Source organism: Macaca nemestrina, chromosome 19, assembly GCF_043159975.1.
Source record: "Macaca nemestrina isolate mMacNem1 chromosome 19, mMacNem.hap1, whole genome shotgun sequence".
Classification (NCBI taxonomy): domain Eukaryota; kingdom Metazoa; phylum Chordata; class Mammalia; order Primates; family Cercopithecidae; genus Macaca; species Macaca nemestrina.
This window is the reverse complement of record NC_092143.1, coordinates 44,813,458-44,825,657: the sequence shown is the minus strand read 5'-3', so window position 1 is coordinate 44,825,657 and position 12,200 is coordinate 44,813,458. Positions and strand designations below refer to the sequence as shown.

Below are 12,200 nucleotides of genomic sequence, written 5' to 3'. Positions count from 1 at the left end.
GGCTTTGAATGGAGCGCTGCCACCTCTTGGTAGCCACGGCCTCGTGCTTGGTCTTCAGGATCCTGCCGGCAGAGCCACGTTTCATCTCCTGTTAGCAGTCTTGGAAGAAACCCTTCAGGATCTTGCTCCCACCGGCTGTTTAAAATCTCCTCAGAAAGGCTTGCTCTGGCCTGCAGGTGATGTTGGTGCCACGGTTTGGGCAGCCGAATTCCACTCAATCTTTCAGTCAGAATGAGGCAAACAGAACCATTTGAAATGTCTATGATGTCAGCTATTGTTTCTGCTGTCCATGGCGGTTTGGCTTACTTTTTAAATTCTCACATGACTTTTCTGTCTCTCTCTCTCTCTCTGTGTGTGTGTGAGAGTGTGTGTGTGTGTGTGTGTGTGTGTGTGTGTGTGTGTGTGTGTGTTACCCCTCCGTGGTATGTAGAGAAAGAGGGAAATGTGCTTGCCGTGTTTCCAGTCTTCCAGCTCCCTCACGAAGAGGACCCCAGCGCAATACTGGCAACGCTTCCAGAGCTCCCAGAATGAGGATTAGTTTGTAAATAGGTCGGAAGGGAATTGAACTACCCTGGGTCAGTGTAGTAATATACCAGCAGGATCCTTCGGTGGATTCTGAATTCTGTTTGGGGTAGGTTTATAGTTTGTGTGGGGTTTGTTTCCTTTGTGTCTTTTTGAGAGCGAGTGTCGCGGTGGGAGCAGTGATCTGCTACGGTTTGTCACGGTCTCCAGTCATGAATGAGTTTAGTGGGTGCGGCCGCTGTTTTCAGCAGTAGCGTGATTGTGGGGGCATCGAGGAGCTACGAGGGGCTAGAACTTGCTCCAATTGTTTCCTTGTGTTTTGAGTTGTATTTGCTTGTATCATGTTTGTTTTCCATCTTGGCAGGGGAAACGTTTTCCAGGAAGAAAGGTTGTTGCCAGTGGATTTGATTGCGAGGGACTGGGGTTTCTCGGTGGGAGTGGGGAGGGGCTGCAGGGTGATCGGTGGCTACTCCACCTCCAGAAAGAGCATGTGGCTTCTCCGCCTTGGGGAGGATGTTCTGCTGTCTTGTGAGGTTTGCAGGCCGCCTGAGATTCTCTCTTGAATTGCTGTCGAGAAATAGAGACTGGCATTGTCTCCGGCCCTTGCTGGGGGAGCTTTTCCGAGTTTTTGTTTTTAATTTTGAGACGGAGTTTTGCTTTTGTTGTCCAGGCTGGAGTGCAATGGTGGGATCTGGGCTCACTGCAGACTCCGCCTCCCGGGTTCAAGTGATTCTCCTGTCTCAGCCTCCTGAGTAGCTGGGATTACAGGCGCTCGCCGGCAAGCCTGAGCGCGTTTGGTATTTTTAGTAGAGACGGGATTTCCTCATATTGGTCAGGCTGGTCTCCAACTCCTGACCTCAGGTGACCCGCTGGCCCCGACCTCCCAAAGCGATGGGATTACAGGCGTGGGTCACCGTGCCCGGACTTGTCTGAGTTTTACACCGTCGCTGATTGGATCATGTCCCCTTCCCCGGAACGAATGCTTTTCTGTCTTCCTTAAGGGCAGTGTCTCTGTGGCTCCCTGTCCTGTCTCCATACGTGTCCTTCAGGCTTGAAGGCCTCTTCTCACTTGCACCTGCATCCACTCAGGTGCCTGCTTCCAGAAGCTAGCTTCCCAGCACCCATTCTGCTGACAGCCCAGGGCACAGGACTTTGATCTCTTGGACTGCCCTTGCTCGGTTTTGCCTTGCGGCTTAGGTCTTTGTGTCTTTCTCTCTGCCCCTCACTATTGGTACACCCATAAGAATGAGATATACGCAAGGGAGTCTGTGTGTGTGTGTGTGGGGGGGGGGCGTGTGTGCGTGTGTGCGTGTGTGTGCGCTCGCGTGTGTCATATCTGGCACGCGGACCTGTGATTACCAGCCCGCGTGAGGCCAAGAAATGCCCTGAGTTGGAATGCAAACCTTCCCCGAAGCTTGCAGAAGCTCCTATGAGGTGAACTCGAGGTTGTTAACCTGGTCATCTCATGGTAATTAGAAAGTCTGATTGGCAGCTTTAGACTTCTTGATTCAGAACCTCAATAAGCTGGTTAAGGTGTCGCCAACCTTTCATAGGGGCTCTGGGTGAAAAGATTGGGAATGATTGTATGCGGTGCTTAGTGAAACTATTTTGACTTCGCCATCGTACCAGTTATTAGCATTTATTCATGAAATCCGATAGTTCCTTTCTTCAAAGAAATAGCGGTTTTCTTTGAGACGTGCTCTGGTTCTGTCACCCAGGCTGGAGTGCAGTGGAATGAGGAAAGGTCACGGCAACCTCCGCTCGCCCAGCTCAGTCAATCCTGCCACCTCAGTCCTTTAAGAAGCTGGGACCAGAGGACCACAGGGGCCGTGCCACCACGCCAGGCTAATTGTGGTATCATTTGTGGAGACGGGGTTTCTCCATTTGGCCCAGGCTGGTCTCCACCCTGTGGGCTCAAGCCATCTGCCCTCCTCGGCCTCCCAAAGGAGGATGGCTCACGATTACAGGATCATGCCCGGCCGTTTCTTTAAAACAAAACAACAGCAACGACAACCACAAAACATTTTATGGAGTGGCAGTTATCAGTGCCAACTAACAGATTGAGAGTTTGTGTCTAAGAAGTCCTCATGTACTCGCTGATTTCAAAAGAAAGGAAAAACGGAAATCTCACATGTGGTACCTAGTTTATGATTGCAACTAGGTCGTTAATTAGAAAAAGATCAGTGGCCGGGCGCGCTGGCTCACGCCTGTAATCCCAGCACCTTGGGAGGCCGAGGCGGGCGGATCACGAGGTCAGGAGATCGAGACCATCCTGGCTCACACGGTGAAACCCCGTCTCTACTAAAAAATACAAAAACTTCGCGGGGCGTGGTGGTGCACGCCTGTAGTCCCAGCTACGGGGAGGCTGAGGCAGGGGAATGGCGTGAACCCGGGAGGCAGAGCTTGCAGTGAGCTGAGACGGCACCACTGTACTCCAGCCTGGGCGACAGAGCGAGACTCCGTCTCAAAACAACAAAAAACAAAAAACGATCAGTGAACAGCCAAAGTAGAGTTGACCCGAATGCGTTCCCATCTTCTGAATTCTGAGGTGGCCTCCAAACAGGGAGGCAGTGGCTGGGTGTGGGAGGCAAAATCACAGGGCCAGCACTTGACACCTGCAGAATGCAGAGGCTCAACTTTGCACCAAGCCAAAGGTTCTGGTGTCCACTGGAAGTTTCTTTCCCCAACCCGCATTGACTTTGCATTGTTCCTCCTCCCCCCAGATTTTAACCCTAAGGCAAGTCCTGAGTTTATCTTCGGGAGAATCTCCTCTTGTAGTCTCGAATTGCCTTGGCCATCAGCGGGGCCACTTTCTTGGCAGCCGGTTTCCGGGTTTTGGCGGCGGGCGCCGGGCGCTCATTGCTGCTGCTCAGGCAGGGGTTGGCCCTCTTCTCAGGGAGCCGGTGAAGGACGCTGCTGCTGCTGCTGCTGCTGCTGCTCGTGCTGCTGCTGCTCGTGCTGCTGCTGCTGCTGCTGCTGCTGCTGCTGCTGCTGCTGCTCGTGCTGCTGCTGCCACTGCTGCCGCCGTGGCCGCCGTCCCCGCCGCCCACCAGGCCGCCACCGCCCCTATCGCCACCGCCCACGCTGCCCCGGCTGGAGGGAACGTGGCTGCTGCCCGCGGCTTTGGGGGCTGGCTTGATCTCTCCCTCTTCGGGGTCAGCGGCTCCTGCAGACTTCTCTTGCCTCCTTGAAGCATCATAAGGCGTCTTGGCCCCAGAGTTGAAACAGATCATCTTTGTCTGTCGGCGGATGGGTTTGTTTTCAAGTGCAGATCGGATTTTCGTGGTGACTGCTCGCAGCCGCTGCTCTCGGGAGTCCCGAAGCCGCAGATACAGCTCCCGCCAAGACTCGTGCTCCTGTGGCTTTTCTTCCTTGAAGTCCTGGAGACAATGAATCCTCCATAATTCATCTGTGTCCCCAGCGAGTGCGTGATTGTATTTCTCTCTGCGATACAGCTGATCAGGCGTCCACCCTTCCGGAAGGGGTTCAAGAACCGAGTAGGGGACCCCTCCCACGTCGCCGAGGGCGTCCGGATTGTGTCTAAGCCCCCGGATGCACTGCTGGCGCAGCGTCAGCACCTGGGGCTGGCAGGCAGGCCTGGAGCCCGAGTACACCTGCATCTTTGCATTCACTCTGTGTCCAGTGAAGGCGGCTTCCTCCTGGAACGTTGGTGCGGAGAGTGCTTCTGGCTTTTCCTGGGAGGTCATGGCCTCAAAAGCGGAAAGTAGATCGTAGTTGGCCTGCATCCAGGCCGCTGAGGGGTCCCAGAGCTCTGACAAGGCATGGCTGGGCACCGTTTTCGGCCCCGCGGAATCAGCGCCGGCCACCTGCAGCCTCTCTGACTGGCTTTCCTGGACAGGAGGCAATTTCTGCGCGGAAGCCCAGCGGGACGATTTGTGCCCCTTGCTGTGGCTCACAAGCGCTTCCCCCTGGGGTTGGCCCTGGCAGCCCTGACCCAGCGGAGGCCCGCCCTGAGCGGCGTGAGCGTGGCCTCTTCCGGGTTGCTTCCCGGGCACAGCCGGCTCAGGGCCCTCGGGCGTCGGGAGGGGAGCGGTGTGCAATGGAGGGGCCCGATGGGGGCCTGAATCAGCTGGGGCCCTTCTGGGGCGCTTTCTCTGGGCTCTGTGCTCGCGACTGGGAGACCTTCGGTGAGGTCTCCGGAGCCCCGGAGGTGTTCTGTGTGCTGTCCGTCTGTGCTCAGGACTGTCAGGTGGGCTCCTGGGGACCGTCCCGTTCTCTGGGAAGCCCCAGGCCTTTTCCTGGTCCTGAAGAGCCTCCCCATAGCGCTTTCGGGAAGCGCTCTCCTCGGGGTCCTGTGCATCAGGCCCGGTGTTTGGGTCCACAAGCACCAGCTTCTTCCACCGGGCCGCTAAGTCTCTGGCAAAGTCGCCCACGTGCTGGTGCTTCCGCAGGCGCTTCACCGTCTTTCTGATTCCAGTCTCCGCCAGGATGTCTGCCGTCATGGGCAAGGCGGAGAGTTTCTGCAAATATTTCTCTAGCTTTTTCGGGTCCGTCTTAGTGGCCAGCCGCACCTGCAGCTTCTCCACTGCGTGCAGCGTAGTGGAGCCTGCCGCCATCTCAGCAGAGCTGTGCAGGCCTGGCTGTCCCGGCGGTCGCGGCTCTGTCCTGGGGGCGGCAGGACACGAAGTCTGGGGTCGCGGGTCCTCGCTGCCCGGTTCGGGATGTGGAGTCGCAGCCTGGAGGGAGCTCGGTCCTCGGAGCAGCGGGCCACTGGTTCTGGGGCGCTGGTCCTCGCAGACCGCAGGCCTCGGGCGTGGAGTCACGGCAACCTGGAGCAAGCTCAGTCCTCGGTGCAGCCGGCCACTTGGTCTGGAGCGCCGGTCCTTGCAGACAGCTGAGCAGGCCCGCTTCTGGTCCTCGGGATGTGGAGCCACAGCCTGGAGTGACCTCTGCGGTGCGCCGTCCAAGGCCGAGTGGAGCTCCCGTGCCAGAGCCCGGCCTTATATAGCCAGCCCCAGGCCCACCCAGGGCTGAAGCCCTGACCGCCCTTGGCCCCTGGGCTACCCCGCCCCGATACGTAATCATTGCGTCAGCAAAATGCGGCCAATCAGGACGGTCCACGTCAGGTGGCCTGCTGTGCCCCACAAGTTGTTTAGGTTAATTTCAGCCTGGACACACCCCACTGAGTTCTACCGTTGGCCCTCCGTGTTCGCAGGTTCCACGTCTGTGGATTCCAAAAGACACATGACTGAATCTTCTTGCGAGTAAAACCGAAAATGACAACACCGCAAGACAAAATGGTAGAAAGAAGAACCCACAGAGGATAACAACCCTTTACCTAGGATTGACGTGGCGTGAGGGGACTTGCCAACATTCGTAGAAAAGTGGGATTAAGAGAGAAAAATGAAAAAGGTGTATTTTACTTCTCAACATCGGCTCCATCAAGTTCAATGCGCTTTTGGAAGCAGTGTCTTTTCCCCGCCCTCTAGCCCATCCCTCTAAAACCCCCAGGGTCCTGGGAATGTGACGATTTCCATGAAATCTTTTTTCCATCGTTAACTGAAGAAAACTGGGTGCTTTTTACAGATTTTCTAAGTCTAGGAAACAAAAAGAAGTCAGCAGGCGCCAAATCAGGACTGTAAGGTGGACGCCTCATGATTTCCCGCGGCAAGTCTTGCCCAGCTGCCCTTGTTGGGTGAAAGGCATGAGCAGGAACATTGTCGTGGTGGAGAAGAACTCTCTGGTGAGGACTGTTCTCGCTCCAGCTTTGGCGGCCGACTTTCTGAAAGCGCTCTCCTAGTGAGCAGATGTGATCACGGTTTGGCCCTCCAGAAAGTCAACCAGCCGAATCCCTCTGGCATCCCCCCCAAACGGTGGCCATGACCTCTGCTCTTGACTGCTCCTCTGTGGCTTTGAATGGAGCGCTGCCACCTCTTGGTAGCCACGGCCTCGTGCTTGGTCTTCAGGATCCTGCCGGCAGAGCCACGTTTCATCTCCTGTTAGCAGTCTTGGAAGAAACCCTTCAGGATATTGCTCCCACCGGCTGTTTAAAATCTCCTCAGAAAGGCTTGCTCTGGCCTGCAGGTGATGTTGGTGCCACGGTTTGGGCAGCCGAATTCCACTCTAATCTTTCAGTCAGAATGAGGCAAACAGAACCATTTGAAATGTCTATGATGTCAGCTATTGTTTCTGCTGTCCATGGCGGTTTGGCTTACTTTTTAAATTCTCACATGACTTTTCTGTCTCTCTCTCTCTCTCTGTGTGTGTGTGAGAGTGTGTGTGTGTGTGTGTGTGTGTGTGTGTGTGTGTGTGTTACCCCTCCGTGGTATGTAGAGAAAGAGGGAAATGTGCTTGCCGTGTTTCCAGTCTTCCAGCTCCCTCACGAAGAGGACCCCAGCGCAATACTGGCAACGCTTCCAGAGCTCCCAGAATGAGGATTAGTTTGTAAATAGGTCGGAAGGGAATTGAACTACCCTGGGTCAGTGTAGTAATATACCAGCAGGATCCTTCGGTGGATTCTGAATTCTGTTTGGGGTAGGTTTATAGTTTGTGTGGGGTTTGTTTCCTTTGTGTCTTTTTGAGAGCGAGTGTCGCGGTGGGAGCAGTGATCTGCTACGGTTTGTCACGGTCTCCAGTCATGAATGAGTTTAGTGGGTGCGGCCGCTGTTTTCAGCAGTAGCGTGATTGTGGGGGCATCGAGGAGCTACGAGGGGCTAGAACTTGCTCCAATTGTTTCCTTGTGTTTTGAGTTGTATTTGCTTGTATCATGTTTGTTTTCCATCTTGGCAGGGGAAACGTTTTCCAGGAAGAAAGGTTGTTGCCAGTGGATTTGATTGCGAGGGACTGGGGTTTCTCGGTGGGAGTGGGGAGGGGCTGCAGGGTGATCGGTGGCTACTCCACCTCCAGAAAGAGCATGTGGCTTCTCCGCCTTGGGGAGGATGTTCTGCTGTCTTGTGAGGTTTGCAGGCCGCCTGAGATTCTCTCTTGAATTGCTGTCGAGAAATAGAGACTGGCATTGTCTCCGGCCCTTGCTGGGGGAGCTTTTCCGAGTTTTTGTTTTTAATTTTGAGACGGAGTTTTGCTTTTGTTGTCCAGGCTGGAGTGCAATGGTGGGATCTGGGCTCACTGCAGACTCCGCCTCCCGGGTTCAAGTGATTCTCCTGTCTCAGCCTCCTGAGTAGCTGGGATTACAGGCGCTCGCCGGCAAGCCTGAGCGCGTTTGGTATTTTTAGTAGAGACGGGATTTCCTCATATTGGTCAGGCTGGTCTCCAACTCCTGACCTCAGGTGACCCGCTGGCCCCGACCTCCCAAAGCGATGGGATTACAGGCGTGGGTCACCGTGCCCGGACTTGTCTGAGTTTTACACCGTCGCTGATTGGATCATGTCCCCTTCCCCGGAACGAATGCTTTTCTGTCTTCCTTAAGGGCAGTGTCTCTGTGGCTCCCTGTCCTGTCTCCATACGTGTCCTTCAGGCTTGAAGGCCTCTTCTCACTTGCACCTGCATCCACTCAGGTGCCTGCTTCCAGAAGCTAGCTTCCCAGCACCCATTCTGCTGACAGCCCAGGGCACAGGACTTTGATCTCTTGGACTGCCCTTGCTCGGTTTTGCCTTGCGGCTTAGGTCTTTGTGTCTTTCTCTCTGCCCCTCACTATTGGTACACCCATAAGAATGAGATATACGCAAGGGGGTCTGTGTGTGTGTGTGTGGGGGGGGGCGTGTGTGCGTGTGTGCGTGTGTGTGCGCTCGCGTGTGTCATATCTGGCACGCGGACCTGTGATTACCAGCCCGCGTGAGGCCAAGAAATGCCCTGAGTTGGAAAGCAAACCTTCCCCGAAGCTTGCAGAAGCTCCTATGAGGTGAACTCGAGGTTGTTAACCTGGTCATCTCATGGTAATTAGAAAGTCTGATTGGCAGCTTTAGACTTCTTGATTCAGAACCTCAATAAGCTGGTTAAGGTGTCGCCAACCTTTCATAGGGGCTCTGGGTGAAAAGATTGGGAATGATTGTATGCGGTGCTTAGTGAAACTATTTTGACTTCGCCATCGTACCAGTTATTAGCATTTATTCATGAAATCCGATAATTCCTTTCTTCAAAGAAATAGCGGTTTTCTTTGAGACGTGCTCTGGTTCTGTCACCCAGGCTGGAGTGCAGTGGAATGAGGAAAGGTCACGGCAACCTCCGCTCGCCCAGCTCAGTCAATCCTGCCACCTCAGTCCTTTAAGAAGCTGGGACCAGAGGACCACAGGGGCCGTGCCACCACGCCAGGCTAATTGTGGTATCATTTGTGGAGACGGGGTTTCTCCATTTGGCCCAGGCTGGTCTCCACCCTGTGGGCTCAAGCCATCTGCCCTCCTCGGCCTCCCAAAGGAGGATGGCTCACGATTACAGGATCATGCCCGGCCGTTTCTTTAAAACAAAACAACAGCAACGACAACCACAAAACATTTTATGGAGTGGCAGTTATCAGTGCCAACTAACAGATTGAGAGTTTGTGTCTAAGAAGTCCTCATGTACTCGCTGATTTCAAAAGAAAGGAAAAACGGAAATCTCACATGTGGTACCTAGTTTATGATTGCAACTAGGTCGTTAATTAGAAAAAGATCAGTGGCCGGGCGCGCTGGCTCACGCCTGTAATCCCAGCACCTTGGGAGGCCGAGGCGGGCGGATCACGAGGTCAGGAGATCGAGACCATCCTGGCTCACACGGTGAAACCCCGTCTCTACTAAAAAATACAAAAACTTCGCGGGGCGTGGTGGTGCACGCCTGTAGTCCCAGCTACGGGGAGGCTGAGGCAGGGGAATGGCGTGAACCCGGGAGGCAGAGCTTGCAGTGAGCTGAGACGGCACCACTGTACTCCAGCCTGGGCGACAGAGCGAGACTCCCTCTCAAAACAACAAAAAACAAAAAACGATCAGTGAACAGCCAAAGTAGAGTTGACCCGAATGCGTTCCCATCTTCTGAATTCTGAGGTGGCCTCCAAGCAGGGAGGCAGTGGCTGGGTGTGGGAGGCAAAATCACAGGGCCAGCACTTGACACCTGCAGAATGCAGAGGCTCAACTTTGCACCAAGCCAAAGGTTCTGGTGTCCACTGGAAGTTTCTTTCCCCAACCCGCATTGACTTTGCATTGTTCCTCCTCCCCCCAGATTTTAACCCTAAGGCAAGTCCTGAGTTTATCTTCGGGAGAATCTCCTCTTGTAGTCTCGAATTGCCTTGGCCATCAGCGGGGCCACTTTCTTGGCAGCCGGTTTCCGGGTTTTGGCGGCGGGCGCCGGGCGCTCATTGCTGCTGCTCAGGCAGGGGTTGGCCCTCTTCTCAGGGAGCCGGTGAAGGACGCTGCTGCTGCTGCTGCTGCTGCTGCTCGTGCTGCTGCTGCTCGTGCTGCTGCTGCTGCTGCTGCTGCTGCTGCTGCTGCTCGTGCTGCTGCTGCCACTGCTGCCGCCGTGGCCGCCGTCCCCGCCGCCCACCAGGCCGCCACCGCCCCTATCGCCACCGCCCACGCTGCCCCGGCTGGAGGGAACGTGGCTGCTGCCCGCGGCTTTGGGGGCTGGCTTGATCTCTCCCTCTTCGGGGTCAGCGGCTCCTGCAGACTTCTCTTGCCTCCTTGAAGCATCATAAGGCGTCTTGGCCCCAGAGTTGAAACAGATCATCTTTGTCTGTCGGCGGATGGGTTTGTTTTCAAGTGCAGATCGGATTTTCGTGGTGACTGCTCGCAGCCGCTGCTCTCGGGAGTCCCGAAGCCGCAGATACAGCTCCCGCCAAGACTCGTGCTCCTGTGGCTTTTCTTCCTTGAAGTCCTGGAGACAATGAATCCTCCATAATTCATCTGTGTCCCCAGCGAGTGCGTGATTGTATTTCTCTCTGCGATACAGCTGATCAGGCGTCCACCCTTCCGGAAGGGGTTCAAGAACCGAGTAGGGGACCCCTCCCACGTCGCCGAGGGCGTCCGGATTGTGTCTAAGCCCCCGGATGCACTGCTGGCGCAGCGTCAGCACCTAGGGCTGGCAGGCAGGCCTGGAGCCCGAGTACACCTGCATCTTTGCATTCACTCTGTGTCCAGTGAAGGCGGCTTCCTCCTGGAACGTTGGTGCGGAGAGTGCTTCTGGCTTTTCCTGGGAGGTCATGGCCTCAAAAGCGGAAAGTAGATCGTAGTTGGCCTGCATCCAGGCCGCTGAGGGGTCCCAGAGCTCTGACAAGGCATGGCTGGGCACCGTTTTCGGCCCCGCGGAATCAGCGCCGGCCACCTGCAGCCTCTCTGACTGGCTTTCCTGGACAGGAGGCAATTTCTGCGCGGAAGCCCAGCGGGACGATTTGTGCCCCTTGCTGTGGCTCACAAGCGCTTCCCCCTGGGGTTGGCCCTGGCAGCCCTGACCCAGCGGAGGCCCGCCCTGAGCGGCGTGAGCGTGGCCTCTTCCGGGTTGCTTCCCGGGCACAGCCGGCTCAGGGCCCTCGGGCGTCGGGAGGGGAGCGGTGTGCAATGGAGGGGCCCGATGGGGGCCTGAATCAGCTGGGGCCCTTCTGGGGCGCTTTCTCTGGGCTCTGTGCTCGCGACTGGGAGACCTTCGGTGAGGTCTCCGGAGCCCCGGAGGTGTTCTGTGTGCTGTCCGTCTGTGCTCAGGACTGTCAGGTGGGCTCCTGGGGACCGTCCCGTTCTCTGGGAAGCCCCAGGCCTTTTCCTGGTCCTGAAGAGCCTCCCCATAGCGCTTTCGGGAAGCGCTCTCCTCGGGGTCCTGTGCATCAGGCCCGGTGTTTGGGTCCACAAGCACCAGCTTCTTCCACCGGGCCGCTAAGTCTCTGGCAAAGTCGCCCACGTGCTGGTGCTTCCGCAGGCGCTTCACCGTCTTTCTGATTCCAGTCTCCGCCAGGATGTCTGCCGTCATGGGCAAGGCGGAGAGTTTCTGCAAATATTTCTCTAGCTTTTTCGGGTCCGTCTTAGTGGCCAGCCGCACCTGCAGCTTCTCCACTGCGTGCAGCGTAGTGGAGCCTGCCGCCATCTCAGCAGAGCTGTGCAGGCCTGGCTGTCCCGGCGGTCGCGGCTCTGTCCTGGGGGCGGCAGGACACGAAGTCTGGGGTCGCGGGTCCTCGCTGCCCGGTTCGGGATGTGGAGTCGCAGCCTGGAGGGAGCTCGTTCCTCGGAGCAGCGGGCCACTGGTTCCGGGGCGCTGGTCCTCGCAGACCGCAGGCCTCGGGCGTGGAGTCACGGCAACCTGGAGCAAGCTCAGTCCTCGGTGCAGCCGGCCACTTGGTCTGGAGCGCCGGTCCTTGCAGACAGCTGAGCAGGCCCGCTTCTGGTCCTCGGGATGTGGAGCCACAGCCTGGAGTGACCTCTGCGGTGCGCCGTCCAAGGCCGAGTGGAGCTCCCGTGCCAGAGCCCGGCCTTATATAGCCAGCCCCAGGCCCACCCAGGGCTGAAGCCCTGACCGCCCTTGGCCCCTGGGCTACCCCGCCCCGATACGTAATCATTGCGTCAGCAAAATGCGGCCAATCAGGACGGTCCACGTCAGGTGGCCTGCTGTGCCCCACAAGTTGTTTAGGTTAATTTCAGCCTGGACACACCCCACTGAGTTCTACCGTTGGCCCTCCGTGTTCGCAGGTTCCACGTCTGTGGATTCCAAAAGACACATGACTGAATCTTCTTGCGAGTAAAACCGAAAATGACAACACCGCAAGACAAAATGGTAGAAAGAAGAACCCACAGAGGATAACAACCCTTTAC

At 56.4% G+C, this 12,200-nt stretch overlaps 2 protein-coding genes and 1 pseudogene across 4 annotated transcripts in view; 1 reads left to right on the top strand and 2 right to left on the bottom strand.

The window, feature by feature from the left end:
- Positions 1-12,200, top strand: part of LOC105489360 (katanin catalytic subunit A1 like 2) — a 277,022-nt gene that overhangs the window by 155,319 nt on the left and 109,503 nt on the right. The window lies entirely within an intron of this gene.
- Positions 3,228-5,099, bottom strand: LOC139360134 (elongin-A3-like). Its single transcript, XM_071085851.1, has 2 exons — positions 3,573-5,099; positions 3,228-3,410 (listed from the first exon to the last, which is right to left on the bottom strand). The coding sequence occupies exons 1-2, from the start codon at positions 5,097-5,099 to the stop codon at positions 3,273-3,275; spliced, it is 1,665 nt and encodes a 554-aa protein (XP_070941952.1). The 3' UTR covers positions 3,228-3,272.
- Positions 9,613-11,478, bottom strand: LOC139360133 (elongin-A3-like; annotated as a pseudogene).

Coding starts and splice junctions, on each gene's coding strand:
- LOC139360134 (XM_071085851.1), bottom strand. CDS start 5,099: ATGGCGGCAGGCTCCACTACGCTGCACGCAGTGGAGAAGCTGCAGGTG. Junction 3,411..3,572: donor ATAGGGGCGGTGGCGGCCTG/GTGGGCGGCGGG, acceptor CTCCCTGAGAAG/AGGGCCAACCCCTGCCTGAG.